The following is a 20,098-nucleotide window of genomic DNA, read 5'->3' as shown; positions in this document are numbered from 1 at the left end:
AGACGTTCGGTACAACAGGATTATTTAAATTGGCTGTTACTTTTTACGTCTAGCTCACAGTGTGGTTTAACAACCAGCGGCGTAGAGCAAAGCAAGGGACATATAGGCCAGGGCTGTTTGGGGGGGGGGGGGGGGTCGCTGCTGGAAATAGCATAATCTGGCATAATGCATCTGAGCCTGTGCAACAAAGCAGACAAAACACAAGCATAAAAGAACAATAACAAGTTTTGAAGCAGCCCAATACAATCAAGGTACCTGTATGAAGAAGAAGAGAAAAAAAAAGAAATTTAAATGACGCGGGTAGACCCTCTCCTTAGTATCCCCTCCTTTTCATATGGTGCCTTGCTCGCGCATGATATGTACAGTACTTTTCATTCAGATGCAAACTGTTTTGACTGCTCCACCCCATAGTATAGCAGTATAAGTAACCTCGGCTATGAAACTGATAAAGGTGCTCTAGCCTGGTGGATGAATGACTACATTTTCATAATGTAATGAATGGATGCGTTTATAATGAAAATTATATTTTTGCTGAGAATCATGGCTTATGCTTGCTTACGAAATGTGTTTCCTAAGCTAGCATTTCACACCTGAGGTCACCAATGTAAGGTAAGAAGTGACGGTTAACAAGCTAAACCTGCAATAAGTCAGTGTCCCCTATTCGTGACAGTATACAGTATTCCTGATGCCTTGATATCACTGACACTCTCGACACTATTGTTTTGATCAAATTGGCTTCCTGAGTATATTATTAGCCGGTGTTTTGTCGTGGCATCCTTACAATTTCTCAAAATCGATAGAAATCGATACCCGATGCTTAAACTACTGTAATTATCGTTTTTGATCGAATAATTTGCTTAATCGATTGATTATTACCGATTAAAATCGAATAATATCGATTTATCGATTAGGTTTCCGATGATCGATTTCGATCGGTGCGTTACGTCCCGTTTTAAAACAAGCTTACAAATTTCGAGCTTGCAATAGCGACACAGGCAGAATTTCAACGTGTGCGTACAAAATAAAACAATAAAGAAACAATGAAACTAAAGCCTAACAAGAATTTAAGCTTACCTTAGGCTACACAACGAGAGAAAGCGAGTGGAAACCATCAAATTCTCTTGCCAAAAAAATAAGCTAATCACGATCTCACTTAATTCTGGCTTTCTCTTCCCGGGTGTCTTGTATCAATTCTTTGACCTCGCCGACCGTGCTGTTGTGAACGATACATGACCACGGTCATAAATACCTCTACCAGCTTTCATCTAGGTGTGAGCAAAAGCCGATAGGCAAAAAACAACATATTTACGAAAGAAAATCATATGAAGCCATAGTTACTAACTACGATGAAACCAAAATGGCCGACTTCAATTTTCCCGGTGTCACAGTGATATGTGTATCCCCGCACACATATCACTAGTGATATGTGTATCCCCCGTGGGGATACACAAAACACTGATACGCGCCTGGGCATTCAACGAACAAAATGGCGACTCGGTTGCGAGGTTCCAACGAGCGCTGTAAAGAGTAGGAGAAACCAGAAATGAATTCGCGCCCAACGGAGCAGATTAGGATTTCTTGAGTTTGGTTGAGTTCCAACCGACTCGATTGTATATCTGGCTAAAACTTCGAACAGCGGATACACATATCACTAATTATTTCATGGCGCAGTGATCTCAGTGTGTATCCCCTAAACACAGCCTTTAGATTGGCTATCTTAATCTACCTGATCGAAGAAAATCGCCAATTATTGCCGAAACGTGCTGGCTGCTTACTCGCGACGACGTTTATACCCAGGTTGAGGTTTGCGGAGTTTGCAACTCGAATGTCTAAATATCTAAACTGAAATCGCGTGCAGGGGATACACATATCACTAATTATTTCATGGCGCAGTGATATGTGTATCCCCATAAACACAACTGTTATAATATAGCGCATCAACGTTGTCAAAACTGCAGGCAATATTAGCACCCGACGTTTTTACACGGCTTGGGTTTACTAGAGTTTGAAACTCGATAATTCCACTAAAAACGCGTGCACGCGCGCACGGGATAAAAGGGATACACATATCACTGATTATTTCATGAACTAGTGATATGTGTATCCCCATGGACACAGCTGTTATATTGGCTTTCTACCCAAGAAGAAAAATGCCCATTACATTTGCATTGTCAAAACTGGCTTGCTAGAAATATTCACACCCGGTATTTATTCATAGCTTGGGATTTCTGGAGTTTCACTGACCTCGGTTGTACACGACCGCATGCAGGGGATACACATATCACTAATTATTATATGGCTAGCTCCGCGAGCGGGCAAGATGAATCAAATCCTGCGCTGTGATTGGCTACCCGAGCGGGCAAGATGGAGCTATCTTGCCCGCTCGGGACTACCCGCTGTGTCCCGCAAGAAAAATTTCCCCGAAAGCCATATAATAAATCCTTTATTGACCAAGCTTGTTTGGTCAAGATGGCTGGATATTGGCCTCGTTCTTTTTTTACGGGTTTATGGACCTCGACTCCGTCTCGGTCCATAAACTCGCAAAAAAAAGGACTTGGCCAATATCCAGCCATCTTGACCTCACACTTGGTCAATAACCCATATTTATTACATGGCGCAGTGTTATGTGTATCCCCTGAAGACAGCCGTTATCTAGGCTAACTGCCGAAGAATAAACGTCGATTGTTATGAAACTTGTTAGCAATGTTCGCAGTATAGCAATGTATACAGCTTGAAACTTAACATATCTTACAAAAAGTCGAACTGAAAAGCGGGTGTAGGGGATACACGAGTGCCACTAATCATTTTATGGCGAGCGGGTCGAAGCAGTGATATGTGTTTCACTCCACGAATAATTCAGATGCAAACAAGGCGATGAACAGTGGAGAATATGCGTTACTCGATGGGTGAGAATGCACCGCGCAATTAATATCGTCCTAGAAATCCCGTGCCGTGAAACTCAAATTGAAATATATCTAGATCCATTTGGTGTTCAACTTCAAATTCATTATATCCTGCTCGCAGAAAACCAGTTAGGATCAAGAACACAATTCCAGCAGCAGATACGTATGCTTTTTCAACTACAAAAATTGAGATCTGTGTTTTAAGTCTGTTTGGGTTAGTCGTTCATCCAGTAAGCGACCGGACGACGAGAGCGCTTTCAAGAAGGATATTGCTATTTAAAGTAGAGGGGAAGGGGGTGGGGGATACACATATCACTGGTCGCCATCTTGGAGGGGATACACATATCACTAGTGATATATGTGCGGGGATACACATATCACGGGGATACACATATCACTGTGACACCGGTGTTCGACAATCTCGTACCCAGGCTCTCAATTTATCAGGCAAAAATGTACGCCTTTCTAGTCCCCCCTCGTCAAAGAACCTCACTTAAGACGACTGAACACCCTCAGACAAAAGCAATACTTAGCAGGGGAGGTAGGAGAAAATAGTTTAATCCAGGTTTAATGAATAAATTAGTTACAATGGAGTGAGTCAGTGAGTGAGCGCCATCCGACTGTTTCCTAAGCTCACGGATGTTACATAACATCCATGAGCAAAAAATGGATACTTCGATTAACTTCTTATCCTGGGTTAGCGTTAACCGGCTTTCGAACAATCCGGCCCTGATGAGATGAGACTGTGCCTGCGTAAATCGTCTGGTTGTGTAAGGATCTGCGAACTAGCTTATCGCTGAGCAAAATGCCCGAGGGCGCTAAGTGCAAGTCCATCCTACCCATGATGCAGTCGGGACATCCAATATGGCAGCAGCAATGTCCTTGTCATTAGAAAGATCACTTCTAAGGATGCCATTTGGAAAACGTGGACTACTCAATACATACAATCTAGATCCAGTTGGAAAGAGTATGTTACTGTTTTCTAGATGCTTGTTTTACGATTCTAAAAGTCCCGAAGACCAAGGCAGGAAAATCATGGTGGCTGGATTGAGAGACGGGGAACACGATATAGAGAGATCGAAAAAGAGTTTGGAACGCTATTTTAAATCTTTCGGACAGGTGGTTCGAACTCAAATAATCCGAGATCATCTCACTGGTAGATCAAAAGGTTATGGATTCGTCACTTTTAAGAACTCAAGAGTCGTCGGGAAAATTTTGTCTTCATCAACTCACGTAATCGATGGGAACGGTGTTAAAGTGTCTTTAGCCTTAAAAACTGTCACAAAGTCCGGTGAAATTTCTGTTGTAAAGGATAATAATTCAACGGAAAAAGAAGAAAGAAAACTTTTTGTCTCTGGGCTCAAAACAGGAGTCCATGGTACAACTGACAATGACTTGAAGGAATATTTTTCAGCTTTTGGAGAAGTGGAAGAGGCAAGGATAGTTACTTCTAAAACCTATGGGTTTGTAACATTTAAGACTCCAGAAAGTGTTAAAGAAGTGCTATCAAAACGTTTACATTCAATTGCAGGTTGGAAAATCAATGTGGATCAGCCTTTACGACAAGAGGACAAAAATGAGATTACAAGAAGAGTGAAAAGGACAGTTAGTGTTTATAATGTGTCACCTGATACTTCTGATGACGAATTAGTAGGGCACTTTTTAAGATTTGGAGAGGTCGAGAAAATTCACGGAAGAGATTCAAATAATAAACATAGTTATCAATGTATGGTGGTGTTCAAAACAGAACTTAGTGCAGATATGGCCACAGGGAAACCAGTTCAAGACCTTGCCACTGGAGGAAAGCTGTATGTGACGCCAATATTGAATAACAATATTTCTAAAACTATTCTTTTACGTGATACACCTGCGAACATAACATTGGAAGTATTACAGCTTTATTTTGAACAGTTTGGTAAGATTTCATGCATGGATTTGACAAGTGATCATTACCGATCCACTCATGTTAATATTCATGGAGTGATGTTCAGGACCCGACCAGGCTTGCCGACGATAGAATTTCAGGATGAGCACACTGTAGAGAATGTTTTGCAAAGTGCTCATGTTGTTTGTGGAAAGAAGTTAGAACTACAAGAAGTTGACATTAGAGCCATGGACAGTGACACACACAGCCAGGAGAGTGATCGAAGCATGATGGTGTTAATTGATCATTTGCCTCGTAGTGTGAGCAAGAAAACTGTTGCAGATTACTTTGCTACCCAGTCATTATCGGTTCAGTCTGTTGAGTTCAAAATGGAGCAGGCCCAGACCATGTCATGTGTTGTCGGGTTTTGGAACTTGGATGACGTTGATCAAATTATCGATCAAGTAGCACCTAACAATGGTGTTGTAAGTATTGACAGTGCCACAGTGCTTGTTCGCCGCCTTCATTGGGAAAGTACACAGGAACGTGGAGAACCTGATATACATGTAAACACAGAAGATAGTTATTTATTCAAAGAATGAAACTTGACTTTTCAGACTGTGCATGTGCAGTTCACGTCCTAGGCGTACTTAATTACAGCATTACACTATTATTAGTATTCCCTGGTATTTCTAACAGTGAAAATGTATAATTTACTTAAAATTAGGCATTGAAAAAAAAGTTTATTAATGTGAATTAAGTACCACTGTGTACATGTCACAAAAGAGAAATTCAAGGGATGGGGAAAGGGGAATTTGCAATACTGTGACAGTGATTTCAGGGGGGGGGGGGTAGTCTGTGCAGGAAATGTTAACAAGAGGACTTTGCCTTAGAGAATCTTTCTAGTCCCCCTGATCAACCCAGCTGGGAATTTCCCTATGGGGAAGCCAATTTGATATGTTCATATCAGCAAGGCTACAACAAAAATTACATGAAGTGTCAGTCGTCTCCTGCACTTATTACTCTCAGGCGAGAGATGGCTTGCATTTTCATGACGGTGAGATGACTGACATTTTGGGCTACAACAAAAACATTAATAAAAGAAATAGAGACCAGAAAGAAGAGTTAAATTCTTGATACTACAAACAGCTCTTTTCTACAATATGCAAGTGATGTAAAAGTTAAGTTCACCAAATTATCTCCAAGCTTGCACAACGATATTGTTCCTTTTGCCAAATAATATAATATCCCATATTTGTGTTCCCAAGTGTACACTTTACAATTAAAAACTAAGGTAAAACTAATTAACAGTAGAATATAAAAGTGTGCTTTTTTTCCACCAAAAAATCCTCTATACATTATAATATATATGCAAAAAATTGTATTCTGGAACATGTCTTTGACAGCCAGGACAATTAATTCTGGGATCAACAAGTTTATAATAAAATTGATCCCAGCTAACTACTATACATCTATAATAAATAATTTATGATATTATAATTTTCATAAAATAATTGTTACAGTAATTAAAACAGTCTATTTAAATACAGCAATGGCCAAATATATGCAGTCGACTCTTTGACTTAGCCACTCAGGAATGTTCAATTGAGAGACATGACAACTTTACAACAGTAAGCATTTGCAAGCCCTTACATGTAAGTCATGCTCTGAGAGATGCTACTGAAAGCAAACAAGATGTGTTAATAAAGAATTGACTGTAGATCTGGTACGAGAAGACTTGCACTCTTCATAAAACAATGTATTTAAAACTAGTGAAAAGAGTCCTTAGCTTGAAGGTGCTGCTAGATAACTTCCATTTAAAATGGTCACACACTAAGGGCATAATAACCAGTACCACATAAAAGTACTTCTCAATAACTTTCATTTGAATGATCACACACTAGGGTTTCATCCACAGACTTAAAAGTTAGAACCACCTTGTGCAGCATAATAAACAGTACCACATGAAAGTAATGCTCAATAGCTTTCATTTGAATGGTCACACACTAGGGTTTCATCCATGGACCTGAAAAGTTAGAACCACCTTGTATGGCTGGCCTAATAAAGAGAACCACCAATACCTTCAAAATTTGACTTTAAGAGAAGTGGTGTTAACATTCTTTTTCTCTAGTGCTAAGCAAAGGTCCTAAAACAATGTAATAAGTATACATAATGGTATTTCATAGCTTAGCTGTAACAGCACAGTAAAATTTTCTATCTAAAACTCTTCATGTCTGTGCCATGCTGGCTGTTCTGCTTGTGTTACAGTATCATCTGCAACAGACTCCACAGCATCTAATGCTTCTTTAGAATCCAGATGAACACGTCTCAGGCGAGCTATGAGGTCCTGGTCATCTTCTGATGTAGGTTTGAAATCACACCCACGGTAGCCTTTTGAATCGATGCAGAACTGAATGAATCTGTGAAAAAAAAAAAAAAAAAAAGAAAAAAAACTGAATTGAGCTTAAAAGTTAAATAATTTATGTACTTATGTACAGGAGGGGTGGTCCTTCATTTACTTATTATTATTATTATTTTTTTTTTTGTGATCAATACCATCACAAATAAAAGTCTTGATTTCTTTAGCAAGGTGTAGATAGTCTCAGGCTTGTGAAATATGTCATCTGTTCTGTAGATGTCTTGCAAAGAATCAAATTCACCATTTGTTGCCCATTAAAGTAAGTGAAAAGTGGTAAATAAATGTTTATTTGCTCAGACAGGCTAATAAAAATCCTATTATTACTTTAATAAGAGACCAGTTACCTATTCCAGTGTCTGTCCTTACAAAGAACATGAGGATTTCCCACTACGATCAGCAGAGCTTGGGCTCTTGTGATAGCAACATTAAACCTCTGAAAAATGAATTTGGATAGAAATGTTTCTAAAATTAATGTTAGTGCTCCAAGCTTTTAATTATTAATATCTTATGGTTGTGGAAAATTTCATTTTAAATTAATTTAGCACCTAAAATATTTACCGCCTGTGCATGCGCAGCACCTCAAGGGGAACTTATAAATAGTAGGGTTCTTATTTGTACAGTATGCGTATGTGAATATTGGAAAGCGAAAAATGGAGGAGGGATCTTTTGTTTGAAAGAATTATACTTGCCCTTACATCTAGCCTGTGTCACAGCCGCCTCTCCCTGGAATGTGACACAGGCTACCTTACATCAAAAAAACAGTTGACAAAAAAATATGGAACTTTGGGGAATGGGGAGTAGTTCTTTGTAATGCAATGATGATGGGAGAAGTTTACAAGGCAGCTAAATCATGGATAGTTTTGGAGTGTATGTTGACGGTTCTGTTATTGGAACAGAACAGGGGTGCTAATTTTTGAAATAGGGGTGCTTATATAACAGTCGTTATAGGTATCATTTATTGAAATATACAAGAACACATTCAAAAGGGGTGATGAATGCTACCTACAGTTCATTGCCCAGTCTTGAAATCTCGAAGGCCTTCACAATGAATCACAAGGTCTCATTATTTTTTCTGAGTTTCATTCCTTTTTGTGTCTAACTTAAAGTCGTTTAAATCTCAGTCTCTGATTCTTAAACAAGGGTCTTGATATTTGAAGAGTGTCAGATTTTTCCAACTGTCACCCCTTTCAATGGCAGGCACTTCAATACTACTACAAAAGGGGTCTTATTTTTATAAAGGAAGGCACTACTAAAAATATTATTTAACTGTAAATCAAATCATTACAATATTTAACAGCTGCTTTTAACAAACCTTTGGGTTTTTCAAGAAACCCAGTTTGAACTGTGCATCAATCTGTAGATACTCCTGACTACTCCTGACAGTGGAAATAATAATCACTCGTCTTTCTTGTCCTTGAAATTCTTCAACAGAACCAACCTTCACATCTGAGATGTTAGCCTTGTCAAGAAGAGTCCTTATCTTTTGAACCTGAAACGAGTGCCACAGCAAGACAATTAATCACAAAGCAAGAAACTTTTCAAAGCTGGACTAAAATTAACATCACTGAAATGACAGACTATGAGCAGTCAGGTCTTGTTCCTGTAATCCTCCATGAGACTGAAATGGCTAAACTTGTGCAAACATTTAGGGAAATAAATGAGAACAGAATGGTCTTGCTTTCGCTTCACATTCATGCATTTTATTGCTTGCTTGGAAAAGAAAGAGACTGCTTAAGTAACGTAGTTAGACTAGTGATATGATTACAGCAACTTAATTACTAGTAGGAGAAGGGAGAAATATGAGGCAGAAAAGGTTGATTCTCCTACCTTTCTCCACGCATTTCTAACCCCCACCCACTCCCCCTTCTATCATTATTATTATTATTATTATTATTATAAATTATTATTATTCATTATCATTATCATTATCATTATCATTATCATTATCATTATCATTATCATTATCATTATCATTATCATTATCATTATCATTATCATTATCATTATCATTATCATTATCATTATCATTATCATTATCATTATCATTATCATTATCATTATCATTATCATTATCATTATCATTATCATTATCATTATCATTATCATTATCATTATCATTATCATTATCATTATCATTATCATTATCATTATTATTGGTCATTTGATGCATTGGTTGGTTGATGGTCGATGCCCAGCTGGGTGTTTGGCAGGTTGGTCAGTGGGTCAATGGCAAACAAATCTCCTAACATATGCAGCAATGATTCGGGTTGTCACGCGACACTCATCCTCAATAAAGGAGTGTTGTGAGACGACCTTAATAGCTGCTGCATAGGAGACTATGGGTACGTTAATTAGGCTAGATCTCTTTGTTGGTCAGTATTAATCATAGAAAAATTAATACTTAAAAAAACACATACAGTAAAGCATGAATTTAATGTTAACAACATTAAGATATTCAGTTTAACTGTACCTGTTTTCTATAAGGCGAGATGATCCCAATCTGGGAAGGAAGCACGTTGATTCCTCGGGCATCCTTCAAGTCCTTGACGTATTGTGTGACCACAGCTGCTTCCTCTGGGTTGAAAAATGATGGACTTTTCTCTTCACGCATGTCACGTCCCTTGATCCCCTCAAAAATGATCGGGAATCCCTTGCAAGGAAGTCGGCTCCAGTTACACAGTGATTCTCTTTTCAGCCTGTCCGCACAAGTTTCCAGTTCATCATCATAGAACATCTCATTGGGAAGCTGGAAAAATCACAAATTCAATTAAATTTATTTAATAGTGGATATTTCTGGAACAAGGCAGTAATTATCATAATTAAAGTCAGGATTAGGTTTAACCTACACACTATTCAACAGTTCATTTGTCGATGAACGAGGTTGTAATACATTGTGCTATTACATACTTTCAGATGTACATGTACAATGTACATGCACTGTGATTTCAGATCTAGACTTTACCTCCAAAATCGATGGATGTGACCTGTAGTTCTTCAGTAACTTTGTAATAATCAGCGGGTTATAATCACCAAGTTCATCCTCTTCATCTTGTGGTATTCGGCCATAGAAAGGCACCTTTGTCATCATCCATTCCAAGAGAGACATACCAAGACCATACTGAAATTAACAAAATTAATTTAATTCAAATTACTTAGCATACATGAACATCATTCAGTAATCTTTGAAAAAATAAAAAAGTTCGTGAAGTTCAACGAAAAATAATACTCTGCTGCATGTCACTTTTTCAATTTTCTTCTTGATGTTCAGAAATGTAATGAAACCCCCTGCTGTGTTTGATATATTACTTCACATTGCATGTCAAAGTTTTAATTATAATCCTTTTTTTACCTTGATGGCTATTGGTGATCGAAGTATTGGACCAAGCTGTTGGGGATCCCCTGCCAAAACCAGCTGGCCCCCTCCTGGAGTCTCTGTACTGAACAGTCCTGCCAGGGGGACCAGGCATTCAGGCTGCAGGGAGTGGCCTGCTTCATCAATGAACACATGAGTGAAGTGCTGGTCTGGAATCTCTCCCGATACTAATCTGGAAAGGCAAAAGAAAACATATGTGAGGATAGTTTATCATAGATCTGAATTTGAAAGACCTGGTAATATTAGTCTGACTAACCAATGGCCAATCTCCTCTATGGGGTGTTTCTACGGGGAATCATGGTACATGTGGTTGCATTCACCATCTTAGACTGGATATTTGTAATTTGATGAATACAACAACTATGATTCCCTGCAGGCATGTCTCATAGATGGGAATTGGCCATTAAACGTAAAACATGACTTGCACTGCTTAAAAAGATCCAAACTTTTGAGACAATAATTAGTCATTAATAAATAAGTATTATTTATTAAATAAATGGGTTTCAAACTTTTTGTTAATGAACATCAGGCTATGTCATCATCAGGGAGGGATCCACAAAATGAAGTCAATGATATCACCACTTTTCAACCAGTCAGAGTGCATGTTATGAAATGTTTGAATCCATTAACTGTTAATTACTTTGTATGGATATCTCTGTTACACAGACACTCATGAGGTTAGACTGCAAATTGGGTGACAAAGAACTTATTAATAGCAACCTTCCTGCTGTGATCAGTGTGGAAACCACAAGGCGCTTCTCCATAATGGCTTCTTTAGAAGGCATAAAGAAGTCCCCACCAGATGTGATGCAGCAAACATCCTGCAGTGAAGAAATTTGATAGGTGAATGACTGTAATCTGGATAAAATAAAATGCCAAATTTACAACCATTTTCATATGGTTATTAATTCAAGATGGTTCAAATCAATGGTCACATTTATAGCATACCTTGATATCTTTTGGAAGAGAGAACGCTGACCTGCCAAAAGCATTCAGTCTCATCATCTGTGACTTGGGAATGACTGTGTGCTCCATAACTCGCTGTAACACCAGGTCTGCAGCACTGTTGGATGGGGCGCAAGCAAGGACATGGCTTGTTGGAAACTGTTTCAATATCTGGTAAGCGAATATTACAAATAAATAGACTACTTATAGACAAACAACAAACAAACAGATGGTCACATTACTGCACATGCAAAGGAATGCAGCTGCTCGAAGCGTATTGCTCTTTGCCCGCGTTAGGGATGGCAAAAATGTTTCTTCAAAAACCCTGGGTCTTGCAAAATTTTGGTCAAAATTCATGCATCTTGTGGTCCGATTTTTTTTAGCAGTTCTGTACAGATGTATGTCTCAGATGTACAGTCTTGTTTTGACAAGGCTGTCTAAGAGAATAGATTTTTACAAGGCTGGATCAGAAATTCTTGAAATGTGGATTTGTTTGTTTGTTTTTATAAATGACATCTGACCATCTTGCTCTTGCATTCAAAACACTATGAAGTCATGTAGACCTCACAATTTAAAAGGTGAAAATGTCTCGGGCTAACGCTAGTCTCGTCTCCTTGCAACGTCTTGCATTTATACCATTCACCATACTTCACATTGTGAGTTTATTGATGATATCTAGAATATATGTAGGGCTGCAATGTGTCCAAAGGGCTGCAATTACAGGAGACATTCCTGCATACATACCAGTAATTTATTAAATACAATTATTGCATATAATGCTAAATTGTAATTGTGTATAACAACAAGGCAATGGTATCTTATACCTGTTTGATGGCCTCCACAATGGTAACAGTCTTCCCTGTTCCAGGAGGACCAAACACCAAGTAGGGAATTGGTCTGGATGTACCAGTAACAATGTTTTTTACCGCCTGTTCTTGTTCTTTATTGTTGTGAAGTTTTGCATCATAAAATCTAGAAATTGTAGTAGTAATATGTCAATCTATTGATTCTTGCTACATATAGAGGGAGGCAGAGTGACCTGATGATTTATAGATCACTGGATAGTACACCAAGTTTGAGCTTGGTTGCATCATTGGAATACATTTACTACATGTAAGTTCTTGTCAAAGAATATTAATTTGTACAGTACTTCTTTCAACCCAGATTGGTGGGGACCAGGGAATTAAGGCATTGGGAAAGAATAAGGGGAGGGGGAGGGGCTAGTGGTGTGGAGGTATCCCTGTGATAGACCAGCATTTTGTCCACGAGGGAATAGAGATACTCCTGGTTGTTTAACCCTACCTGTAGAAACCAGAGTTGAGTCATTAAGTGCTGGCTATGTGAGCCATCCTTGTCTAAGCTTACACAGAGTTTACTCTTACCGACACCACGTTCACTTATTAACCGTGAACTGCGCGGCCATGGGCCGAGTGCAGTTCTTGCTCTGCACAGGATTAATTAATTAATTTTTTATTAGTTTTGTTGGTGACCGGACCCAAACTTCCTCTCAGCCAAATTTTGAATCATGCAACCTGTGATGTTTATTCGCCAAAAGCTGTTGAAACATTAATACACGGACAATGTTACGGATATTGTTTTCTTTTTTGTGTGCAAAATATATTTTCTTTTGGTTTTATCAGAGCATTGGATTCGAGGGGAATAATAAATACGCTAAAAAAAGGTATTACATCAGCCATGGAATGCGCTGACGTTGCGGCTTTCACTTTCGCTATGTGACAAATACGATCGTGTTTACTTTGCAAGTTTGTTTCGCCAGAAGCGACAGCCTTTTTAGTTTTCCAAGTATTTTTCGTATTTTTAGACAAGAGAAGTGAATTGTCCCGCTGTTTTACCAAAGCGAGTTCAGAGATTGGAAGGAAAATTAAATATTTGCAAGCCAAGCAAAGAAAGTGTCAGAATGTGCAAGGATTACATCATTGGTAAGGAAATAACCACCATACTAAAGATAGCTGTGGATAACGTAATTCTTGAATTATGTGACTTGTGTGATAACTTTGCTAGCCCTTTACTCATGGAAAAAACAATTAAATTTAAGATTTCACAAAGGCTAAGTGCGATGGTGCAATAAGACAGTTTGTGTTGATCAAGTGATGTGGTGTCTAAAGTAATCAATGAATCTTTGGAAAGTGCACTGGGTTGCGACTGTAGTGCTAAGAAGACAGTTATTACATAAAATTGTAGAAGCGGTTATAAGATCTAAAGGATCTTCTTGTTAGTTATACATGTGCACATAATTATGCCAATTTAGCACTTGTTAATGATGGAATTGAATTATAAAAAGTTCCTTTTCTAAAAATGGTGTAAAGCAGGTCTGGGTTCACATCCCACAGTGTTCTCTCTCCAGCAAGTTGACAGGGCAACCTTACAAGTACAGACTTCTGAGGGTACAGATCAAAACTGATTCAAAAGCAAGGGACCAGGCAAGGACCAGAGATCCTATATTGCACACTTACCTAAAATCTTGTTCTTTCTCCTCTAAGAGGGGGTCTAAATGTTTGCCAATCGCTAATTGTAAAGAAGCAAGTTGTGTTTTTTCTTCCATCATCTTGAATCCAATTTCTAGAGCTCTGTGCATCAGTTTTAATGGTGTCCTGTTGAATGTGAATCTCACATTCACCTTCATCCCTTTAATGTACTTCTTGTGAAAACTAAAACATCATTCATAAGCAAAGTAAGATTAGTACTCAGGCAGAACAAAAAATCCAATACAGTTAGTATGTTGCAGTGATTAACAACTTCTGTGGTCTGTCAACAAGTTAGTGATCTTCACCACATGAGTCTATACCAACTAATAATAATAATAATAATAATAATAATAATAATAATAATAATTTTTTAAAAAAAATCTTGGACATAAAAGATCACTCTGGCAAAAGTACTTACTAATGAGTAAAAGTTATTACATTTATTTAATATCTTGTTAAGATGCACAGTGAACATCACTGATTTATCAAAGCCTGACATGACATGTAGTAGTACCTTGGAGAAAACTTAAGACGAACATCACTTAATCCCACAACATGAACAAATCCTTGATACTCTTCCTTCTCTAGTTGTCCATTGCCATCTTTGACTCTTACTAAGATCTGATCACCTTTGATTACTGATGGGCGATTCTCGGCAAGACCAGGAACCTAAAATCAAATAATGAAGTCAAACCCATCTGTTAAGTGGTCACCCCTTATTAAGAGGTCACCATTCAAATTAATAAATTGCGTTTCACGTATTTACTGTATCTTTGACCTCCATTAAATTGTAGATTGCGCATATATGTGTACTTTTGTTTTCTTGTTCAATTTTCTGCACAATAGTGCACTAAATTCTGATCACCTCTTATAAAGGGTCAACCTCTATTGAGTGGTCACCTGGCTACTTCTGGAGGGTGACCACTTAATAGAGGTTTGACTGTATCAATAGAATCACCGTCTTGATGGCAGCAATAATATTATTTATATATTTATTTACACGTAAGTTATAAATTTGAATTCTTTATACATGTACTAGTAAATTATTTATAATTTGCACATTTCATCAGGTTCATCATTTGGGTAAGTTCTGTGTAACCGTAATAATCATTTTCATTCTGGTTCCATTAACTTTTGTTAATGAACTGTCAGGCCACTCTGACCCCAACATTCCCCCTCTTAGGCTTCTACCCCTGGGTGGAGAGAGGCACTGTGAGAGTAAAGTGTCTTGCCTAATAACACAATACAATGACCCAGGCCAAGGCTGGCTCCTGGACTACTGCTCGACTACAAAGTCCAGCACACTACATGTAGCTAACCATCAGGCCACCAAGTGCTACACTTCTCCCTATTAACTTTGCACCAAAAAACAGTCCCTTTTAGCTTTACAACTCTCTCAACACCATACCTTTAGAACAAGAAACTGCCCTTCTGGTATAAGTATTGTGTCCTCCATATCATAGTGTCGAATGTCTACCTCCATCTGAAGCTCCTCGATGTGGAGAAGGGATGCAAATTTTTCAGGATACTGTGGCATTTGTAAGCCTACTTCTTGTTCAAGCAGCGTTGACAGCTCTTCACCAGGTTGGCCTTGGTTTAAACCCAAGCGTAATTGAAAGGGAATGTGGTAGTCTTTGAGAGGGACTGGGTAACGTAACTTACTGTCTGGTCTGTGGATGATAAGGAAATACATTCAATCTTTCCTTACTTTTGTTTACAAAAATTTACGTCTACTAGAAAATAATCCAATTCACAAGACAAAGCATTTATATCATGTTCCATTATAAATATGGGATTGCTGCTTATCAGTTTTTTTTTTTTCCCCTTTCTCTTTTTTTTTTTTTTGGTGCTTTCTCTCTTTTTGGCGCTTTCTCAACTGCTGGAATCTTTCTTGGTACTTCCCCACCCCCCCCCCCTCTTCCTCCCTTCTGCACACACACCCCACCAAAAATTATAACTTACAAATTATTATCCATTTCTTATGTCAGGATCACAACAGGCTAATGGCTCATGAATACTGCCGTTCAACTTTTGAAGAAGTTTTTCCCGCACAACAAGACATGACTCGCCAGGGGTATCATGATTATAAGACTGCAATTGTGGGTGCTTCCCGATTGCAGACTACATGTACCAACATTTCTCCAGCCTGGTTTCTGACACCAACAACTTGGTGGTGGCATGTTCAGCATGATTTTAAAATGTTGGTTACACATTACCTACAGTGTATTGTCAAAAACATATAACACTCCCATTGCAGGAGCAATCAACACAGTACAAAAATAATTACTAGAATTTTCCTTTTTTAAGAAAACATACATGTAAAGCAGATTCAAATAGGTACTAGTAACAAAAGTAAGACAAGGCAGAAAATGGAGGAAGCTTTTAAATGGGACAGTTAATTGCCCTTCAACAATTTGACATAGACATAGCAATTTTTCTTGGACAATTCTGTCCAAGGGGAAGGGTGCAAAGAAGTTAACCCATGGATATGAAACACCAACCCATGAGACAAGGCCACACCACAATACTGGGAAATCCATAATCTTTGCAATGAGTGTGTGGGTTCTTTAATATTGCTGTACAAGGGCTGTTACCTTCCACATATCTTATTAAAAGCAGTTTCAGTTATCACAACTTGCACAAGATAGTTTACCGTAGGGGAGGCACTCCACCAATCACTTGTACCTTCGGGTCTACCACCCTTGCAACAGGCTTGGGATGCCGATACTTGTGGGTTGGCAGGATACTCTCGACGTCCTCGCTAGTTCCTTGTCCTGTTAGAAACCGTGCTATATGGTAAGTGTCGGTTGTCGAGCCTTCCTCTTCAAATTCAAAGACAATTGGCTGTTTGAATTCACCAAGACCGCTTGGTTTAAAGAGTGCCGATATCGTGTAAGACTTGCTGGCCGGAATTTTGAGCACTTTGGATTTGGTTTGCCCTCCTGTAAATGTACTAACGTTGTGTTTGTCAGAAAGCATGAAATCACTCACTGAGTTCAAGGCTACAAATCGTTTCAGTCTTACAGCACTGGTTCCAGCATTGTTGACAATGATTTCTGTGATTTTTGCACTCTCGGTTAATTGCATTTGACCAAAGTCAATTAATCCATGTTCTCTGTCTAAATCAGAACAAACCCGTATTCCATTCTTGTCTTGAATGAAAGATTCTCTGGAAATAAATAAAATAAAAAAACAAAGACAAATAATAATAAATAATAAAAAAAACCGTAACCCTAACCGTTAAAATAACATTAAATAAATAAGAATCAAAAAATGACAAACATATAATAATAATAAAATAATTTATTACAATTGGTAAGTCAGTTCATCAGTGTCCGTCCATCCATGTATTCGTCCCTCTGTCTGTCTGGCCAACTGTCCGCCCAATGTCTATCTATCCATCTATCCACCCATCCGTCAGTTAGTCAGTCTTTTGTATTTTCCTCTCAAACTGCATGGTATCCCAATTACAAACTGTGTGATACTGTATATCTGACTAAAATACTAATACCACTTACTTGTGTTTAAGAAATAACTTCTTCAGCTCTAGCACTGGATCATCTTCCTGTTCAGAGAGTTTTTCTCTTTCAGTTTCATCAACATCTTTTTCATCATCTTCTCCTTTTTCTTTTGCTGCAGTCCTTTGCTTTCGTTGCACAAATGACTGGTCTACAGCCAAAACCAAACGGCGACCCTTTCGTTCAAAGTACAACAATGTGTCAGAACCATCTTTGCATTTTACCAGTTTTTTCATCCTCTTCAGTTGAAACAAGATTGTGGAAAAGGAAACTGTGGGGATGGAATGATCCAATGTTTTCTTGAACTGATCGTAATACACCTGCCTGAGCTCCATCTTTGTTGACGGCCTGAGCCGCTCAGTTGATAGATACTTCCAAAACTGTTTGGTAACATTCTTTTTGTAATCATTCTTTACTCGAGGCATTTTAATGGAAAATACTATCAAGAAAAAATAGAATAAGGTTAGATGGCATTTCTTATGGGTAAATCTTTGATTCAGATTGTCCACTTCCACAAAATATCCACACCTAATTGCACTGTACACAAAAGAAGGGCACTAGAAAGTCCAAAAGAGTGGGGGGTGGGGGGAGGGGGGATGTGGATATTTTTTTGGATAAATGCATGTGTATCACAACTGGGAAGGGGGCGGGGGCAGGGGTATCATAGAGGGAGGTATCATATATATTAGGATATTTTCTGGTCAACAAATACATTGTACATGTAAATCACAAGGACCTATAACTTGGTTTGTTTTATCAAAAGATCAAGCTCCTATATAGAGAATTTGGTATAAATATAGAGGTGTAATATTAATACAGTCGAACCTCCAGTTGTGACCACCTCTCCTCAGCGACCAGTTCTCCAAAATACCAAAAGTTTCCACACCAAATCACTACATTTGGAATCTCTTGTAAGTGATCACGACCTCTATCAGAGCTACATGTAAAAGTTTGAAATTTTCTTTAATTTGTTTTTAACCTTCCTTAAGTGACCACTTAACAGATAATGGAACAGAAAATGGATAATAAGATGTAACATTATCGCATTCCTGGGTAGTACAAGAGACGGAAATTTCTCAATGGGAAGTACCAGATGTTTTCTCTAAATTGACTTTTCACAGGAATTAACCATCTAAAATTTTAAAGAATAAAATGTACATGCACTTTTCTCTGTCAGTCTTAAACGAGGCAAAATTTTGACCCAATATGGTCTAAGCTCTCGTAAGTGACCACCTATCCTTGACATTTTGGGTGGTCGCTTATAGAAGATTCAACATATTTTTACAGTATGACTGCTGTGTGACCACTATTTAGAACTGGGCCCCTTGAAAAGTAATTCACCAATCAGAATGTTACTTGAGAACAAAGGATAGCTATCTTTTTTGAAATAATACTATCTAATGATTATTTCCGGTAAGGACTGAATCTGGTCCAAGTTGTTCGAAAGGTGGATAATGTTATCTGCCATATAAATCACTATCCAGTAGATAATGTGGTTTGTTTTGCTAACACTTATCCACTGGATAGCGATTAATCCAGTGGATAGTGTTATCCACCTTTCCAACAACTGGGGCCTTTAGTGTACATAATACAGGGGAGTCAATAAAATTCATGTACTCATATCAAACAGACCCTTACTTGTCTTCACGAGAAAGGATACCTCTCTGCTGTTCTCAGTTTACATTCTGATTGGTCAGTTTTCTTCTAGGTGGCCTGGTTCAAGTAGTCATACTCTAATATCACTGTTTATACAAGTACACTACCAACATTTCATTTTCATTGACATTCAATTTTCACAATCATACTTTCTTTACGAATCGACATAATGCCTTGTACTGCTTCATAGCTGTAGCAACATACATGATTATAAGAAAAAGGTTAACAAAACATTTGATGTCCTCACAGCTAGGTAAGTACAGGTGTCTCAGAAACTAGACCTAACACCTAAGATCTAAGACCTAAGAGCCCCTCTGAATCTCAAAAACTAAGACCTCGAAAAAAAAAAAAAAAGAAAGACCTTAAAGACAGTGGCGTATCCAGACCTTGAGCTAAGCAGGGGGCCTTTGTTTTGCTTGACCTGCAAGCTTTTCTTCCTTCTGTGATTTTTTCTTTTTTCACCCTAATTAAAAGGGGGGGGGGGGGGGTCCCCGAGCCCCTCCCCTGGATCCCCCACTGTAAGTCCTCCTCCGAATTTCAAAATTAAGACCTAAGTCCCCCACTGAATCTTAAAAACTAAGACCTAAGACCTAAGACCCTCCGAATATCAAAACCTAAGACCTAAGACCTCCGATCGTTTAGAGTACAGTACACATATGTTCACTTACCTTTTAGTTTTCAGTTCATGTATTTAAACTTAAGCTTATGTTTCCTTGCGTGTTGATCCTTCCCTGGTGTAAGCTGGCGTAATTAGGCCGGCGATAACCAGCAGCGAAAGTTCAAAGGTTTAGAAGTAAAATTGCTTTTTCGCCAAAGCTAAATATCATGAATAATAGAATCAAATATAAAGAAATGCCACCTGATTGCAATTTAAGTTGGATTAGCTAGGATTCGTAGAAAAATAAATACCTTTACCATTTCTAGGAAAACGACT

The 20,098-nt window shown here is 38.2% G+C and overlaps 2 protein-coding genes across 2 annotated transcripts; one reads left to right on the top strand and one right to left on the bottom strand.

Annotated features, from left to right (window-relative positions):
* The first annotated feature begins 3,314 nt into the window (after positions 1-3,314).
* Positions 3,315-5,369, top strand: LOC145502933 (uncharacterized). Its single transcript, XM_081482343.1, has one exon. It carries the CDS (start codon positions 3,768-3,770, stop codon positions 5,367-5,369), a length of 1,602 nt encoding a protein of 533 aa, XP_081338469.1. The 5' UTR covers positions 3,315-3,767.
* LOC145502931 (putative helicase MOV-10) lies at positions 5,329-20,093 on the bottom strand. Its single transcript, XM_081482341.1, has 16 exons — positions 20,074-20,093; positions 19,833-19,980; positions 17,509-17,947; positions 16,644-17,159; positions 15,399-15,660; positions 14,505-14,659; positions 13,979-14,173; positions 12,329-12,476; positions 11,508-11,675; positions 11,280-11,380; positions 10,536-10,731; positions 10,149-10,304; positions 9,657-9,932; positions 8,499-8,675; positions 7,531-7,619; positions 5,329-7,187 (listed from the first exon to the last, which is right to left on the bottom strand). Exons 3-16 carry the CDS (start codon positions 17,931-17,933, stop codon positions 6,986-6,988), a joined length of 3,066 nt encoding a protein of 1,021 aa, XP_081338467.1. The 5' UTR covers positions 17,934-17,947; positions 19,833-19,980; positions 20,074-20,093; the 3' UTR covers positions 5,329-6,985.
* Between the last annotated feature and the right edge of the window lie 5 nt (positions 20,094-20,098).

The sequence above is a fragment of the Orbicella franksi genome, chromosome 11 (assembly GCF_964199315.1).
Source record: "Orbicella franksi chromosome 11, jaOrbFran1.1, whole genome shotgun sequence".
NCBI lineage: Eukaryota > Metazoa > Cnidaria > Anthozoa > Scleractinia > Merulinidae > Orbicella > Orbicella franksi.
This window is presented reverse-complemented; position numbering and strand designations above follow the sequence as displayed.